Genomic DNA, 16012 nt, shown 5'->3' with positions numbered 1-16012 from the left:
AGGACCAGCCAACGAAACCTGAGGCGGCAAAAATCGTGGGGGAAGAGAGGACTGACAATCCCGCCAGAAGGTGGAGGAACTTTGGCAAGTTAAGTTTTTGGGACCCTGGGGGAGAATGCGATTGTTTGTACACCCCAGGAGATGGGAATCTGGGGGTGGCCAGTGGGCCTCAGTGGCCAAAAGCAGCCTGTGCATGCACAGCAGCTAGGCAGAGGAGAAAAGCCAACTGAGAAGGCAAAAGCTGGTGCTAAGTTTAGGAAGCCCTCAGTGGTAAGCTGAGGAAGGTCAGTGAGTCTCGTAAAATCACCTGTGGGTGATGCCCTGCTCATAGTCGAGTAAGGGTGAGGAGCTGAGGAACCCGTCCTTGGGGGACAAGTGGGGGACGTGGCTTGGGGTGGAGCCCAAGCCAAATGTAGAGTTTGGATTCCCGACCCATGTGCTTGTGCAGTGGGTTGGCCTGAGTGCAGGGGTCTGCGTGTCGCATTGGTGGCTATGAAAGCCGAGTGTTGGAGCGACTGCAGACAGAAAACCAACCCTGAGGATTAGCGATTACCCCCAAAGAGTAGAGAATCTCCAATTCAGGAGTGAGTGCATCCTGGGGGTGGATGCAGTGTATGGCTTGTAGCTGAGACTACAGCCAGAGAAAGCCAAGAAGCCTGACGTCTCCTGGCGTGTTACAGTAGATGCCGTGAGTAGTTCCCCTCCCCTCGTATGAGCAGTCCCTTGGGCAGCAGATTTGGTGGCTCATCTGCTGGTACCAATAATTGTCTTTTGCCACTGGTTGGGGCCCTGCCTGGACTTACTTGTGTTCTGTTGTATTTTGTTACATTGTGATCTATTTCATTTGCTTTTGCTAGCCATGGCCATGGCTACAGTGTTCATATTGCCAAGAGACATGTGTTTATGACTTGTATATAGAAACTGATAAAGACTATGGCAGAAAACCCTGAGGGGGTGGACTGTAGGGTAAGGAAGCCGAGACAGAAGCAGAGAAGCAGAAGCAGAGATCACCGGATAGCCCAGCAAGAGTAAAGACTTGCTGGGGGCTGGGAGGCCTATCAGCCTCCCGGGCCCCCTGCACCCCTGCCTGCCGTGTACCTGGTAAATCCAAATAAAAGCCTGCAAAAAAGCCACTGAGGGCTCCAGGTCTCTGACTCCTCCTTTACCTGGTCTGCTGGATCAGAAAACCTGCTCAGTGGCTGTTCCTGCCCCCACACAAGGGTACAGGCCAGATGCACAGGAGGGTGAGAGGATTCACTGGAAACAGTGAGGAACAGAACCGGCAGACTGACGAAATACACTGCTGAGGGGAGCAGCAAGCACAACAGGAGAGGTCTGCGCACCATGTGGGACCCTCGCTGGGCCGCCGGGATCTAAACGGCGCTGCAGAGGCTGCAGACAGCTTCACAGTGCTGCATTCAACCACCTGCACCACCAGGGGAGGCCCAACCTCTCTATTCTTAATCCATATTACAACTGCTTATTAATGAAACCACACTGTCAGCGTCCAAGTATGCCACTGGTTTTTGACATCATATTCTACAGCTCTCTACTTTTAATATGTTTAAATCTATTCATTTTTCCAAAATTCTTATGCTGAATCCCTAATTTCCAGTGTCATTGTATTTGGAGACAGAAACTTTATGGACATTGTTAAGGTGAAATGAGGTCTAAACAGGAGGGCTCTGCTCCAGTAAAGGGATTCCTGTTCTTGTAGGAGACCCCATGGTGCTACCATGCATGAATTCTGTTTCTCTCTTTGTCTCTCTTCTCCTCCCCCCAAACCCCACCCCCACCCCCAGGATCAAATCAGTGGTAACTTTACTTTGCACTTCCCAGCCACCTGACCTGTGGAAAACAAATATCTGCTGCTTCAGTCAGTGTAGGTATTCTCTCAGCAGCACGAGCAGACTAAAACAATATGCTGTTTGCTCTCTTTTTCATACCAAAACCTTTAAATGAAAATTGGATGGACACAAGGCACAGGGAAATGCCCCAACAAGCAGGAGCCAGCGCTGGGAATGAGCAAGCATCATGGCTGTGCTGTGAAACCTGTTGGAAGAACATCCCCCATGGTGCCCTCTCTAGACAGGCATGGACTGTGATTTCATTACTACATTTTTTTTCAATTCTGCTACATGACATTGCTGTCCCTTAGATGAAGTCAGCTATAATATTTTCTGTTGATAAAAATAAAGTCGAGGGCCTCCCTGGTGGTGCAAAGGGTTAAGAAGCAATCCGCACCCATGCAGCACGAGTTCGATCCCTGGACAGGGAGCTACCCACATGGTACAGCAGACCTCTCCTGACTCGCCCGCTGCTCCCCTCAGCAGTGTATTTCAGTCAGTCTGCCTGTTCTGTTGCCCACTCTGTCTCTGGTGAATCCTTTCACCACCATCCCCCACACCTCTGGCCTGTACCCTAGTTCTTACATGCATAAATAAATAAATCTTTAAAAAATAATAAAGTCAAGTCTAAGAGACCCCACCAGATGGAACACAAAGGTACACAAGATGCAGACCCAGTTTTACCCAAATGTTTCAAAAGTTCCCTCTGTGACAAACCCCTGGGCCAGTTAGGAGACGATGTGGAAAGTGAGAAGTGACTTGCTAGATGAAGTGCTTGACCCCCTGATTTGCAATACATTGGTTCTCTGGAAGCCTAGGCCCTCCTCCAGCATTTCACTCTCCTCTAGTGCTTAGCAAGGCCAGATTATTCACAAATTTCTAATTCCATGATTCCTGGGAGGGGACTCTGAAGACAACCTTCAAACATTTCAGCAAGTCTTTTGCATATTTGCAGTACAATGCGCACTGCCGAGTCAAACTTGAAAATCTGTCCTAGATACTTTTCATAAAAATACCTCCTTTTTCAGCGCAGAGTAGCAGAAGATACTGATCCTCTAGCACTCAACAGGCATCACTACAAACAAAAGGGCTTGCTTTGGCAAGGCAGCATCCCTCTGCCTTCATTCTCTTGCACAGAGAAATGTGTAATGGGAGAAAGAAAAATTTTTAAATGAAAATTTTAAAATAAATTTTACATTTTATTTTAAAATAAGAAGACTGCAAAAGAAAAGCAGAGAAATGTTCTTACCTGCGGTGTCAGCTCTACTTCTAATTCACCACATAAATACTGTCGTTCAAATTCTGCGTTTTCTCCCACGTATGAAGAGACCATGCGCTTTATCTGCCTGGATTTTAGTAAGAGACCCAGGCCAAAGTTGTCAACCCTGGAAGAAAAGGAAAGCAGCCTACAGTCAAAGGAACACCTGATAGAGCACTGATATCTGTCCTCCCCGAAACATGCACTTTTATTAAAATAGAGGAATCCCCTCTCCTGGGCACTTGGCCATATCAAACCTTGGTACCCACCACCCACAGTGCCGTGCAGGTGGCTACCATTATTCTGCAGTTGAGAAACTAAAGCACACAACATTTCAGTGATTTTTTTCCCATTATGTGGGCAGTAAGGGGTTCAGCCATTATTTAATTGCCTATCAATCCACAACTCTATCCACATCTTTTATCCTTTTTACCAGATGTGGGGTTCAAAGACGTCACATGGAGGGGTTCCTGCCCTCAGCTTTGGAGGCATCTGAACAAGAGACCGCTGACCTGGACTGACCCCAGAGGAAGGTTTGGATGGAGAAACACTTTCTTTTTTTTTTTAACAAATTAATGCTTTTTTTTTTTTTTTTTAAGATTTATTTATTTATTTATTTATACAAGCACTGGGTACAGTCAGAAGCACGGGAGGGTGAGAGAATTCACCAGAGCCAGAGCGGGGAGCAGAGCAGGCAGAAGGACCGAAGTACACTGCTGAAGGGAGCAGAGGGCGGCAGGAAAGGTCTGCGCGCCATGCGGGACCCTCCTCCAGTGGCCGGGGAGCAGCCGGGGATCGAACCAACACTGCAAAGGCTGCAGGCAGCTTTGCAACCAGCGCTCAACCGCTGCGCCACCGGGGAGGCCCAAGAAACACTTTCTGTTCTCAAAGGGGGAGTAGGCGTCCTCATATTTAAGAGCGAGAAGCAAAGTGTACTTTTGAAATATGGACCAAAATGAAAAATAACTAGGAACATTTTCCCTCTGTCATAAATGCTTTGCTCAAAAAGATGTGTATACATAAACGTTTTCAAATCAAAAATATTAATTATAATCCACTGGAAAAGTTCTAAGAATAATTCTATTGATATATCTGTGAAATGACATGTAATATGGCTTAATATTGCTATTATTTAAAAGTCAGAATGTATCTTTTTCTCAGAAATGGTGTAAAAATACTGGCTTTGTTTTAATAAGGTGAAGGCCTCTAAGATTGTTCCTTATTTATTTCTATTATCTTTTTCAAGTTACATCGAGAAATTCAAGGAGTCAATGCAACAAACCATTAATCACTTATATGAAGTTCAAATTCACAGAAAACCAACACGTAACATCAGAAGCAAGGGTGATGGTAGTGGTCATATTCCATTTCTCTATCTAGGCATTGGTTACATGGGTATACAATCTTTAAATTTCCATCAAACTGCACCCTTGTGATATGTTCACATTTCTGTTACTCTCGATCAACCTTCAATAAAGTTTTTTCAAAGGTAGTAATACAGATAACAGCAGATACAGGAGTCTTCATTCATGGCCTCTCCCTCCCAGTTCCCACAGTGCTGTGATGGAGCTCATGTTACCATACAATTCATTCACACAACAACCCTTTACTGAGTTCTTACTGTACCCCCAAAGCTGACATGGCAAGCCCTGAACCCTAGACTATTATGGTATTATCGAGGAAATAAGCACATAAACCTGTAATTGTAACAGAGGGGAAAATATGGTAAGGAAAATCTTCATGAGGTGTGGTGAGAATAGTGAAGATGGAGCACCCAATAGTTATAGAAGAAAAAGGCACAAAAAGTCTTAGGGAAGGTGACATGTGAACAGACTGTCAATATAAAATAATTTTGAGAGAAGAATTATAGAAGTGATAAGGGAAAGAGGCAGATGGGCAGCTTTGAGGGCTCAGGAAAGGACTTGTCAAGTGTGCCTGGAACATCGTCTGGAAACGGAAGGCCATACCAAGGGATCAGGGTTTCATCCTGACAGACATGGGAGGCCTGTGAATAATTTCAGAGAATAAGAGGATAAACAATCAATTGGAGAGCATAGAGATGAAAGGTAGGGATGAAGGGGCCTGAGGTAGTCCAAACAAGCAAAGATGAGCTTTGCACTAAGGCAGCAGCAAAGTGAATGGGGGAAAGGGACAAATCAAGAACTATCTGGGGGAAATAATTTGTAAGAGTTGTAGCCCATCCTGACATATTGAAAGATGCAGAGACCCTCCACACGTCAGGCTGTGGTGATGGAATATGATGGAAGAGTGGCCGGGGACATCAGTCTCATGATCACTAGTGACATTCACCTGTTTCACCTGGAAGGTGGTAAGTGTGGCAGCTTGTGTGACAAGTCAGGGACGCTGCTCCTAACACCTCCTTTTGCCCAACCTCACTCTCCTTCCTCATGGTCCTCATATCTACAGTGGTCATTCTTGTTCACATGCCTTTTCCCCAGTTTCAGAATGTATCCCTTTCAAGACCCTAACCTCCCTCTGCCTCACCAGCTAATCCTCACACAAAGTAGTCCAGGTAACAGGTAACTGCCAACCTTCCACCAGATTTGCTTCATATAACCATAGACTTCAAATACTGAATTTGATAATATTTCCTATCCACCATAGGTATAAAATAAATATATAATTTATTCAAAAGAAAACTAAAGCCTAAATAAACCTAAGTATTTTTTTTTTTTTTTTTAAGAGTGCACTGGGGAGAATTCCCCAAAGGCTAATAACACACTTGCCCACTAGAGGGCTCCAATTCACAGAAGACGCACCATCTCTCTGGGATGCTCCTACTTCCCCAACTCTCATACATAGTACCTTCCCCATCTTTACTCCTAATTAATACCTACCTCTGTTCTTCAGGTTAACACTTCTAGTCCCCCAAACTCAGCCCACCTGAGGCCTTGCCCATGGAATCCAATGGCAGCCTGGTGCTCACAGATCTTCTCAGTGAAGAGATGGAGTAACCTCTGATTTCTTCCACCCTCCACATCAACTCTGTCAGGAAGTCCTCACTCTTCAAAATCTATCTAGAATCTGACTATTTTTTCATTGCTTCCTCTGTGACCTGTCCCATCTTTTATTCTTGTCCCCTACAATCTACTCACAAAATGAATAGCCAAAAATATAAGTATAAAATGGTCACCTGGCCCCTCTCTGCATCCTACTCAGATCACCCCATTGTATACTAAAACCTGCCCCTCCACTTCCAGGCTCCTGATCCTCCTTTCTCCATTTGTTCCCCTTAGCGCACATAACCTTTTGGGGAAAATTTATAATATAAATATATAAATCTATATCCCACATAATTAAATATTAGAAAATGTAGCTATTTGTTATGTTGTCAGACGGTCCATGCAGGCAGGGGTCTTTGTTTTGTTCACTGTTGTCCCCCAAGCATATGCAATGCATAAGCAAAAATTCATTTGTTAGATGAATTTATTGCTCAGTTCCATTCTACCCCTTCTCACTGGTTCCTCACTAATAAAAAAAAATCAAGGGGGCCTCCCTGGTGGCACAAGGGGTTAAGCACAGCTCTGTAAAGTTATCAGCAGCCTCTTCAGCACGAGTTTGAGTCCTGGCTGGCCAGGGAGCAACCCACATGGCACAGCAGACCTGTCCTGTCTTGCCTGCACCCCTCAGTAGTGTGCTTCAGTCAGTCTGCCTGTTCTGCTCCTCACTGTCTCTGGTGAATCCTCTCGCCACCTGCACCTCTGACCTGTATCCCAGTTCTTGTATGCATAAATAAATAAACCTTTCAAGAAAAATGAAAATCATGGCCTCCCTGGTGGCACAAGGGCTTAAGCGCAGCAGTGTGAAGCTATCAATAGCCACTGCAGCATGAGTTCAATCCCCAGCTGGCCAGGGAGCTACCCACATGGTGCAGCAAACCTCTCCTGTCTCGCCCATTGCTCCCCTCATCAATGTGTTTCAGTCATTCTGCCTGTTCTGCTCCCCACTCTGTCTCTGGTGAATCCTCTCACCCCCTGCATCTCTGGTCTGTACCCCAGTTCTTGTATGCATAAATAAATAAATCTTAAAAAAAAAAAAGAAAATCAAGTCCTTCTGCTGCACACCCATCCTGAGCCAGGCTGGCTGACCTGTGCAAATTAAACCAGGGGACTCCCTTGCCCGCTAGCTTCTGGGTTCCAAAGGGCACCATCAGGTAGGTCACTCTCCTGAGAGAGGGAAAGGACCAGGTCAGGATTTATATCTCCCTGGCCCTCTCCCTGAGAAGCTGCCGCACATGGATAGCCCTTCCCCTAAAGCTATCCTCCAAGACCTGAAGTAGCACCCTCCTCTCATCCCTTCAGACCTGGGGCTGGCAGTAATAGCCTCTCCCTTAGCCCTGCTGCTTTCCCTGAGCCCTGACCATTCCTTTAAAAAGGGTCACTCTGGCAAACTCCCCTCAATTACCCAACATGAGAATACCACTGATATCCAAAGGAGTCTTGTCTCATACATCTTAAGAATAAAATAATCCATGAAGGTGAACACAGTCCATTTGCTTTCTGTCGTTTTAAATATCTGAAACTTTTTCCAAGCAGTCAGTTTCTGTACCATAAATCAGAATGCTCTTGATCATTGATTGGCTTTGGAATTTTTCTAACCACATTCTCGCAGCTCTATTTGGCTTTTCAAACCATTATACATTTGAACTTGACTCTGTTTGGAGATGACCTCTCTGAATTTATTGATTTTGGCTCTGGAAACCACTGTGTATTTGACTTTTGCTGCATTTCTGGAATAGCAACCCAGCATGGCACCCTAGCCAGGATAAGCTGCTCAGCCTCACATACCACTGACTGGATAACAAAATTAGTGTTTATGCTTAAAAAAAAAATGCTGCTGGACAGCTTGATAACAATGCACATATGGAGGAGTGACTATGTCCTCCCAAAGTTACATAGTTAACAAATTAAAACTTCATAAAAATTGAGGAGGGGAATCTGCCATATACTTTCCAACTAACAAATTCAGCAAATATGCATCTCTTATCTAATGCCTCTCAGACACAATGGGTAAAGGAAGTCTCTTTTTCATAACGTAGGAGAAAGATATATGTGGTTATCTGTAAATGAGGAACATAACATTTCTGATAGAGAAACCTGTATATTAAATCATCTTTGCAGCTCTTTCTGATACTTCATTTTGATGAACTTTGCAAGAGATTATCTTGCTCACCTCCAGTAGCCTACATTTTGCTAGCAGATGAGAGAGAGAGAGAGAGGATATTAACCTTCCTGCAGCACAGCAAACTTGGGTTTCAAACATTCTAGCTGTCATAAGTCTAAAGCCAAGAATCCATTAAAGAGATATGCTAATGTGAAACAAAAAGATATTGCATGGAAGACATCAGTGTCCTAAAAACATTTCCTGAATCTAAAATTTCATTTCCAGATTTTCATTTTCTGAAATTTCATTCCTTGATTGGCACGTCTTGTCGAAATAAAACTCATAAAAATGAAGTTACAACCACTTACCATAATGTTTTGCTTACTCTCATTTTAGACACACTTAAGTCTCAACTACATGACTGATATTTACACTGTAACATTAAGTATTGAAAGAAAAGAACATGCTGTATTTGGATATAAAGTCCATTTATGAAATAATTATATGAAACAAGTGAAATCCTCCATGAGCTGAGCACTCAAGTTCAAGTACAATTCCCTGGACGTGATTAACCCTTTCCAGCCAAAATAACCAAATCTTGGGGGAACACGAATATTCAGCCAAAGAGTCCTAGGTCTCTCCGGGGAGCCTGTCAGAGTCCTTCAGGGCTGCAGAGAGACCTCAACACAGAAGAAAAAGGCACAGTAACAGGCCACTAGCTTTCATCTCCTGGTTCAGAAATCATTGTTGCAAAACCAGAAATTTCAATTTCTGCTCACTGGGTCTCATAGAATTCCTGTACCTCACTAGTACAGCATCCACAAGTTAAAGTATTGTAATCACACGCCTGGGGACATGAATATGATCAGATAGTACTGACTAGTCTTCTACACGGAACTGGGGCTGTTCTTAGAGTTCTCTAAATCCCCACCTTCAAAATGTATACTCTAACTACTCTTGTCGTCAGGAATGAACATGCTTATTCTCCCCTCAGAGATTTATCTGGTTAACATATAGTTACTGCAAAACCACCGGTTCATAAAGGATTATAATTCATATTTAAAGTCTTCCAAAAATCAGGGCCTCCCCTGGTGGCGCAGCGGTTGAGCGCTGGGCTGCGAAGCTGCCCGCAGCCTCTGCAGCGCCAGTTCGATCCCCAGCCACAGGCGAGGGTCCCACATGGCACACAGACCTCTCCTGCCGCCCCGCTGCTCCCCTCAGCAGTGTATTTCGTCGGTCTGCCTGTTCTGTTTCCTGCTTTGGCTCTGGTGAATTCTCTCACCCTCCCACACTTCTGACTGTACCCAGTGCTTGTATAAATAAATAAATCTTTAAAAAAAATTTTTTTTAAAGTCTTCCAAAAATCAACGAAAAGAATTTTCTTGATTTTTCCTATCTCTCTAATCAAATCTCATCATAGTGTAGGGTTGCAAACACCACCTCAGTGATGCTAGGAGGGTGGTTTCCCTCATGAAGACTAATGGTTAACCCTCCACAGCAAGGTGAATGGTATCCCACAGCAACAGGTCTTCTTTTTCTTTTTCATTTTTTCTTTTAACATTTACCATTTTTTTACATTTTTTTTAGATAATATTTGCTTCCCCCACCCCCTCAGATTGAGTCCCCATAGAATCTCCTTCCCCAAGGCACCCCTGCACCATCACCACAGTCCCCTGTGCTCCTCCCTCCCTCCCTCTCACCGGTTTTACAAGTAAAACTTGTTCAAAACTAAAACAGAAATTTGGGAACCCTGAGTTTTGGAAAAGCTGCCAATTCAAGCAGATCTTCCGGCGAGCCCTTTTCTAAATAGAAAATAGAAAGTACTTCTCGTTCTAAATTCTATTTACCCAACAATTCAAACCTTATCATTGGTTCTCTAATGAAGCAATGCTAAGTTTTCCTCATTTCTCTGACTCTAGTAACTAAATGAAAGTTCTCATTGCTGTAGACCACTAGGATTTAAACTCCCCTAACTGAGAGAATCAACTGTCAATGACTTTGCACTTTGTGTTCAAAGAAGTTTGTTGTCAATACCTACTCTGCATCAGTATACTCTGTATACTGACATGCACCCTCTCTTGGAAGCATTGAGTTATCAGGAAAACCCAATGGAACACCATCAGAAGTATTTTTGATAGATAGATCATCAGTTTGAAGGGCATGGGATGTGTTTAAGAATTACAGTTGATCATGAGCAAATTCTCCATTTACAGAGAAGTTTCCTCTTTAAAGTGAGGAAACTGCAACAGATCTCTACAACCCTATCCAGCTCCAAAATTCAGTGACTCAAGAGTTCACAGGCTCAGCAAGCAGGGAACACATTGTTAGTAACAGGAGTGGCCTGTAACATGTATGGAAAAGAAAAATGCATTCATTGTACAGAAAAAAGGCTAAGTCTCCAGAGAAATTCAGAAAGGGGCAAGACCAGTGATGTCTAGGCAAGAAGATAACTGGATAAGGTTTCTCTGCAGATGTGTAACTTGAGTCAAATCCTTCAAAATGGGAAGATGTGGATACACAGAAGAGGTGGCAGCTTCTTTCAGATGAAAATAAAGCAATGAATACAGTCAGCAAAGGAAAATGGGCATAAATGTAAGATTGGTTTTGCTTCCCAAATAGCCTGTGCTATTATCCTAAATAGCATTCATGATAATAAGCTAAATTGAGAATTAAGGTTTTTTTAAAGTTTTTTTAAAGTTCTTAAGACCTTTAAGGTCTTTCGTTGCTAAAAGAGCTGATTTACTATTTTGTGCAAAAATGGCCTTTTCCTACATAGCCAAATATATCTTAACGGGCATACCATTATTGAAATGTAATGGCTTAGTGTAGTTCTTTTTTATCAAACATTGGTTTGCAACACTGTGTATGATCCAGGGGAGTAGGTTCACACCTCCCCAGATGTACATCAACACACCCCACTGACCACCAGAGTACCCATACCCCTTTGTCATATACCACTGAGCCACTCACCTCTTTGTTTCCCTTCTTTATTCCCCTCTACTAGCCTAATTCTGTAGTCATATTTCTAAGCTTTCTTTTGGTTAGATTTGTTAACTTCTTTGTTTTGTTTCTCTGTATTCCACGTGTGAATGAATGATCACATATTTGTCTTTTTCTTCCTGGCTTACTTCACTTAGCATAATCCCCTCCAGTTCTATCCACATTGATGCAAATGGCAAGAGATCTCCTTTTTTATAGCTGAGTAGTATTCCATCATGTATTTGAACCCCTTCTTCTTAATCCAGTCATCTGTCCTTGACACTTAGGTTGTTTCCATAAAAACTTCACTATTGTAATAGTGCTGCAATAAACACATGAGGGCATCTTTCCTTCAAATTAATGCCAAGATAAATGCCAAGGAATGGAACTGCTGGATATGGTAGATCTATTTTTGATATTTCGAGTAACCTCCACATGTCTTCCATGGGGGCTGGACCAGTGCACATTCCCACCAAGAGTGTGCAAGTGTTCCCTTTTCTCTACACCCTTGATGTTTCCCTTTTTTTTTTTTTTTTTTAATATGGACCATTCTCACAGGAATGAAGTGGTATCTCAAAGTAGTTTTGATTTCCCACATGCTAATATTTTTTATGTGCCTGTTGGCCATCTGTGTGTCTTAGTTCTTCTGCCCTTGTATGGTTTAGCATTGATCAGTTTGGGGTGCTAGCCTACTGTCTTAAGTGTTAGCTACATATCCTTCTCCTCCTATCAAAACCAACAACATTTTTGATGATTAATGATAGTCTTTATTGATCATCTAGAAAAATAGCATAGCAAAAGAAAGAACATGAAACAGATCTCAAGTTGATGTAAATCTTCCTTTATAAATAATTCTCTGTACTAACACACATCATCAAGGAACCTCTAAATTTTAAAATGGTTCAATTTGAAAATATATATTTTCACTTTAACAATGTATTTGGCACTTAGAAAAGAAGTAAAATCATGTAAGTCTGCTTTAATTATCATTATGAAGGATTCTAACAAAAATATTTGAATCAATGTTAACTTCTACACTTCCGCTTGTTAAACATTATCGCTCATGTAAATGGGGAAGTTTTCATTTCATTGATAACCTTTGTTTCTTCATTGAAACAAACTTGTTTCTTTCAAACCAATTGTTTTAAAAATATGCACTTACCCTGCATTGTTACTGACTGCAGTTAGCCCTTTCACTCCAGTCTTTAGTAAAGCTCCTATAAGATTCTCGGGAATGCCACATAACCCAAAACCTATAATAATCCAAAAAGATAGATAAACATTTTGTGAAGAGAATAGTGTTCTTGCAGTTAAATATGCATGGTAGTCTTTCAAAAAATAAGAAAAAATACAAAATGCATTATTAGATCTACAAAGCAAAACACACAGACATGTCAGAAGCTCAATAAATGGTCATGTATCTGTATCCAAAGTTTCGTATCATTATACAGCACCAGACATCACTGTCAAGTCCTTGATTCATAAGTATAAAGCCAAGTGCAACTAGTCAACATGGCTAATCATTGTTCTTCTTGCAACTAACTACATACATATTATTTTATAATTCAACCCCCAACATTTGCTTTTCCAAGTGTGTAGGTTTTAGGCACCTGAGTATATCCTTCAGAATTGAAAGCCTAGGCAAATGACTTTTGTTTCTTTACATGTTAGACAACTCCTCATAATATTAATATAAAATCACTGGTGGCCTAGGGGTTAAGTTGCTATGGCCTGAGTACGATCCCCAGCCAGGGAGCTGACCCACATGGCGCAGCAGACCTCTCCTGTCTCACCTGTTGCTCCCGTCAGCAGTGTATTTCAGTAAATCTACCTGCTCTGCTCCCCATTCTATCTCTGGTGAATCATCTCACCCCCCACACCTCTGGCTATACCCAAGTTCTGGGTTCTTCTACACAAAAATAAAATAAATAAAAAATTAAAATAAATAAAAATAAAAATAAATAAAATAAAAATAAATTAAAAATAAATAAAATAAAATTATCCAATGACTGAATGAAAAGGAGTCCTAAACATTAGACTTGATTCCTGTGACCAAAGCCTAGAAAATCAAACAATTTTATAAGAATCAGACAGCATGTTTAATGAGTATGTGATGATGATAAAAGATATTCCAAACAAGAAGCATCAGTAGATTGGGGGTGGGGGTCAATAATAGACAAGGTTTGTAGGCCCCCTATTTCATGAAATGAACAAAAGGAGCAGCCAGGTATGGACACATGAGATCAATGCAAAGGTTCAGAATTATATGTAATTCCCAAAAGTCTAGGGATTTTTCAATATTACTACTAAGACATCACATTTATAGTTTCAGCTTATCAAAATAATAGGAAAACACAAAAGGAAAGGAAACATAAAATACTTTCAGGAAGAGGATACTGTAGTAAAATGGTAAAAGGAAATGTAATAAATAAAAAATGAGTAAATATAATTAAGTAATAAAATAATTGGCATTTCTAATCTATATAGCTTTGCCACAATAAGTGCCTCACTTTGCTAAAAACACAGGGATGCTACCATAAAAAGGAAAACACTGCTAGTACTCACCTCCAACCAGTATTGTTGCACCATCAGGGATATCTTTCACAGCTTCCACGGGGTTTGTATAAAATTTGGTATGGTGACGTGTGCTGGTTGAAAAGTAGCAAACACATCCCTACAACATATAAAAAAAAAACCACTTTTAAGTGAATAATCACTTGGGGATTCGCCTTTACTTTGCACTTACAGGACTTGACTCAATTTTTATGCATACAAGAATATTTCACTGTCGCCTGTTTGAGAAAAAGAGAAGGGTAGTAAAAGGTCATCTTAAAACTAGAACAGACAAGCACTAACCACAGATTATCCTTATGATCAGTGTTTTCTATTATCTAAGGGGAAATCCTGTGACACTTGTAGCCATTCAAAAGAAAGACAGTGCATTGCCAAAAAATGATGACTCAAAATTTACAAAAATGATGTCATTAAGCATGATTTTTTAAAAAAACTTCAACCTTTCATTTAATTTATAAATATTTTCTGAGACCATGCTATGTGCCAAGTCTGTGCTATTTATTTACCAGTCTCATGAGGATTAAGACATGACTGCTGCTCTCAAGAATGTTAAGTACAGTGAGCACAATGTAGTTGGACCCCTGACTCAATCTTGAGTGTTGGAGAAAACCTAAAGGGACACAACAACATACAAATAGACACACGCCCCTCTGAGGTTTAAAGTTTACAGATGCAGGAAAAAAGTAGCAAACTGTCACCTATAAAGAGGCAAGCCTAGAATTATCACGATGTGTACTATCTGCTACAAAGCGATTGTCTACTGAGTATGTATGATCAGTTTTGAGCTGTTTCCCTCTTTATACTTCATTCACAACATGAACAGAAAAAAATTAGAAAGCTGACTGACTTGCAATCACTCACTCATACCCAAAATCACCACCTCTCCTTAGCCTCAAATATATACTCAGCCTAAGACAAGAACAAATCAGGAGATGGAAGCCTGACTCATGAGATGCTGTCGTTTTCACAAGCCCACAGTGCTCAGCTCTCATCCATGGCCTATCAGACTGGAGGAGGTGTCAGGGAATTAGCATGAAATAATTTCTAGCATTCTTTTCTTCCCCTAAAAATGTCTATTAAAAGTGTAATTAGTATAAAAGGCTGTAAGAGAACTACACTGAAAGTCAAATGGGATCTGTAAAGGTAGAGGTTACATAAATGACTTTTGTCCCTTTAAACATCCACCTTGGTCAAGGTCATGTGAGGAAAGAGGTATACCCTGGCACCCTGCCCCACCAAGGGAGAAAGAAGTAGAGTTAAAAATAGACAGGGAATGCACTACAAAGAGCTTTCTTCTCTGTTCTGTCCTCAAATAGCAAAGATTTATTTGATTCGGTTTTGAACATACACATAAACAAATAGATTTTTAATCTCAGAAATTAAACATTTAGTAGTTGAATAAAGTTGAAGATACCGCCTAGAAAACAGAAAAGAAAAATACATAGATATCTAATCCAACTAACTTACTTTACCAGTTAAGTTTCTGAAGCCTAGAAAAAACTTGTCCTTTACCCAACACAGGGTGTTAAAGTAACACTTGAAGGCAGGTTTTAGCCTTCTATCCCAATGTGCCACAATATGCTTCTACCACAATATGCCCCCTCCATGTTTTTTGAAGGTCCTCAATCTTATCCTTCTATTTCATTATTTATATATAACAAATCTTTATGAGTATCCAATATTTTCACAAATAATGCTGCTGTCATTATCTCTGCTTAAGGGTGAAGATAAGTTATTATACTCTATACCTTAAGCTCATACAGTGTTATATAAATAGTACAATGGAACTGAAAAAAATAAAAGATACAAAAATTGAAATAAATCCTAATTTTATCTCTTACCCCGACTCCCTCAAAAGAGGAAAGGTATGGTTGGGACTTAACAGGAAGAGAAGGAAAATGAAAGTATTTGGTCTATACATAAATAGTTTGAGAGGGTGAGGTTACCTTGAATTATTTATCCAGGCTGAGAAACATGAATCCTATAGAAGGAAGTCAAAAAAAATCTCATTTCCCCTACAGACCCCAAAACAGACCCTACAGACTCTTTAGATTCACAAGAAAAAAATAGAATATAGGTACAAACTTACAGGAAAGTAATTCCTTTAACTGATAGCATCTTCATTATTACTGAGAAGGTTGTCCCACACCTCAAAAACATATCTCAGAAATATTTTAGAAAAGACCCAATTGTTTCATATTTACCCAGATAACCAAAAATTAGAAGCAAT

At 41.0% G+C, this 16012-nt stretch overlaps 1 protein-coding gene across 1 annotated transcript in view; it reads right to left on the bottom strand.

Annotated features, from left to right (window-relative positions):
• Nucleotides 1-16012, bottom strand: part of OXCT1 (3-oxoacid CoA-transferase 1) — a 122708-nt gene that overhangs the window by 99174 nt on the left and 7522 nt on the right. Inside the window, exons 2-4 of the mRNA XM_037530651.2 lie at nucleotides 13774-13882; nucleotides 12371-12461; nucleotides 3097-3232 (exon numbers count right to left, since the gene is read on the bottom strand). Coding sequence (XP_037386548.1) covers nucleotides 3097-3232; nucleotides 12371-12461; nucleotides 13774-13882 — 336 coding nt within the window. The remainder of the gene's footprint in view (nucleotides 1-3096; nucleotides 3233-12370; nucleotides 12462-13773; nucleotides 13883-16012) is intronic.

Source organism: Talpa occidentalis, unplaced genomic scaffold, assembly GCF_014898055.3.
Source record: "Talpa occidentalis isolate TD23 unplaced genomic scaffold, MPIMG_talOcc4v2.1 talOcc4.6, whole genome shotgun sequence".
NCBI classification, from domain to species: domain Eukaryota; kingdom Metazoa; phylum Chordata; class Mammalia; order Eulipotyphla; family Talpidae; genus Talpa; species Talpa occidentalis.
This window is presented reverse-complemented; position numbering and strand designations above follow the sequence as displayed.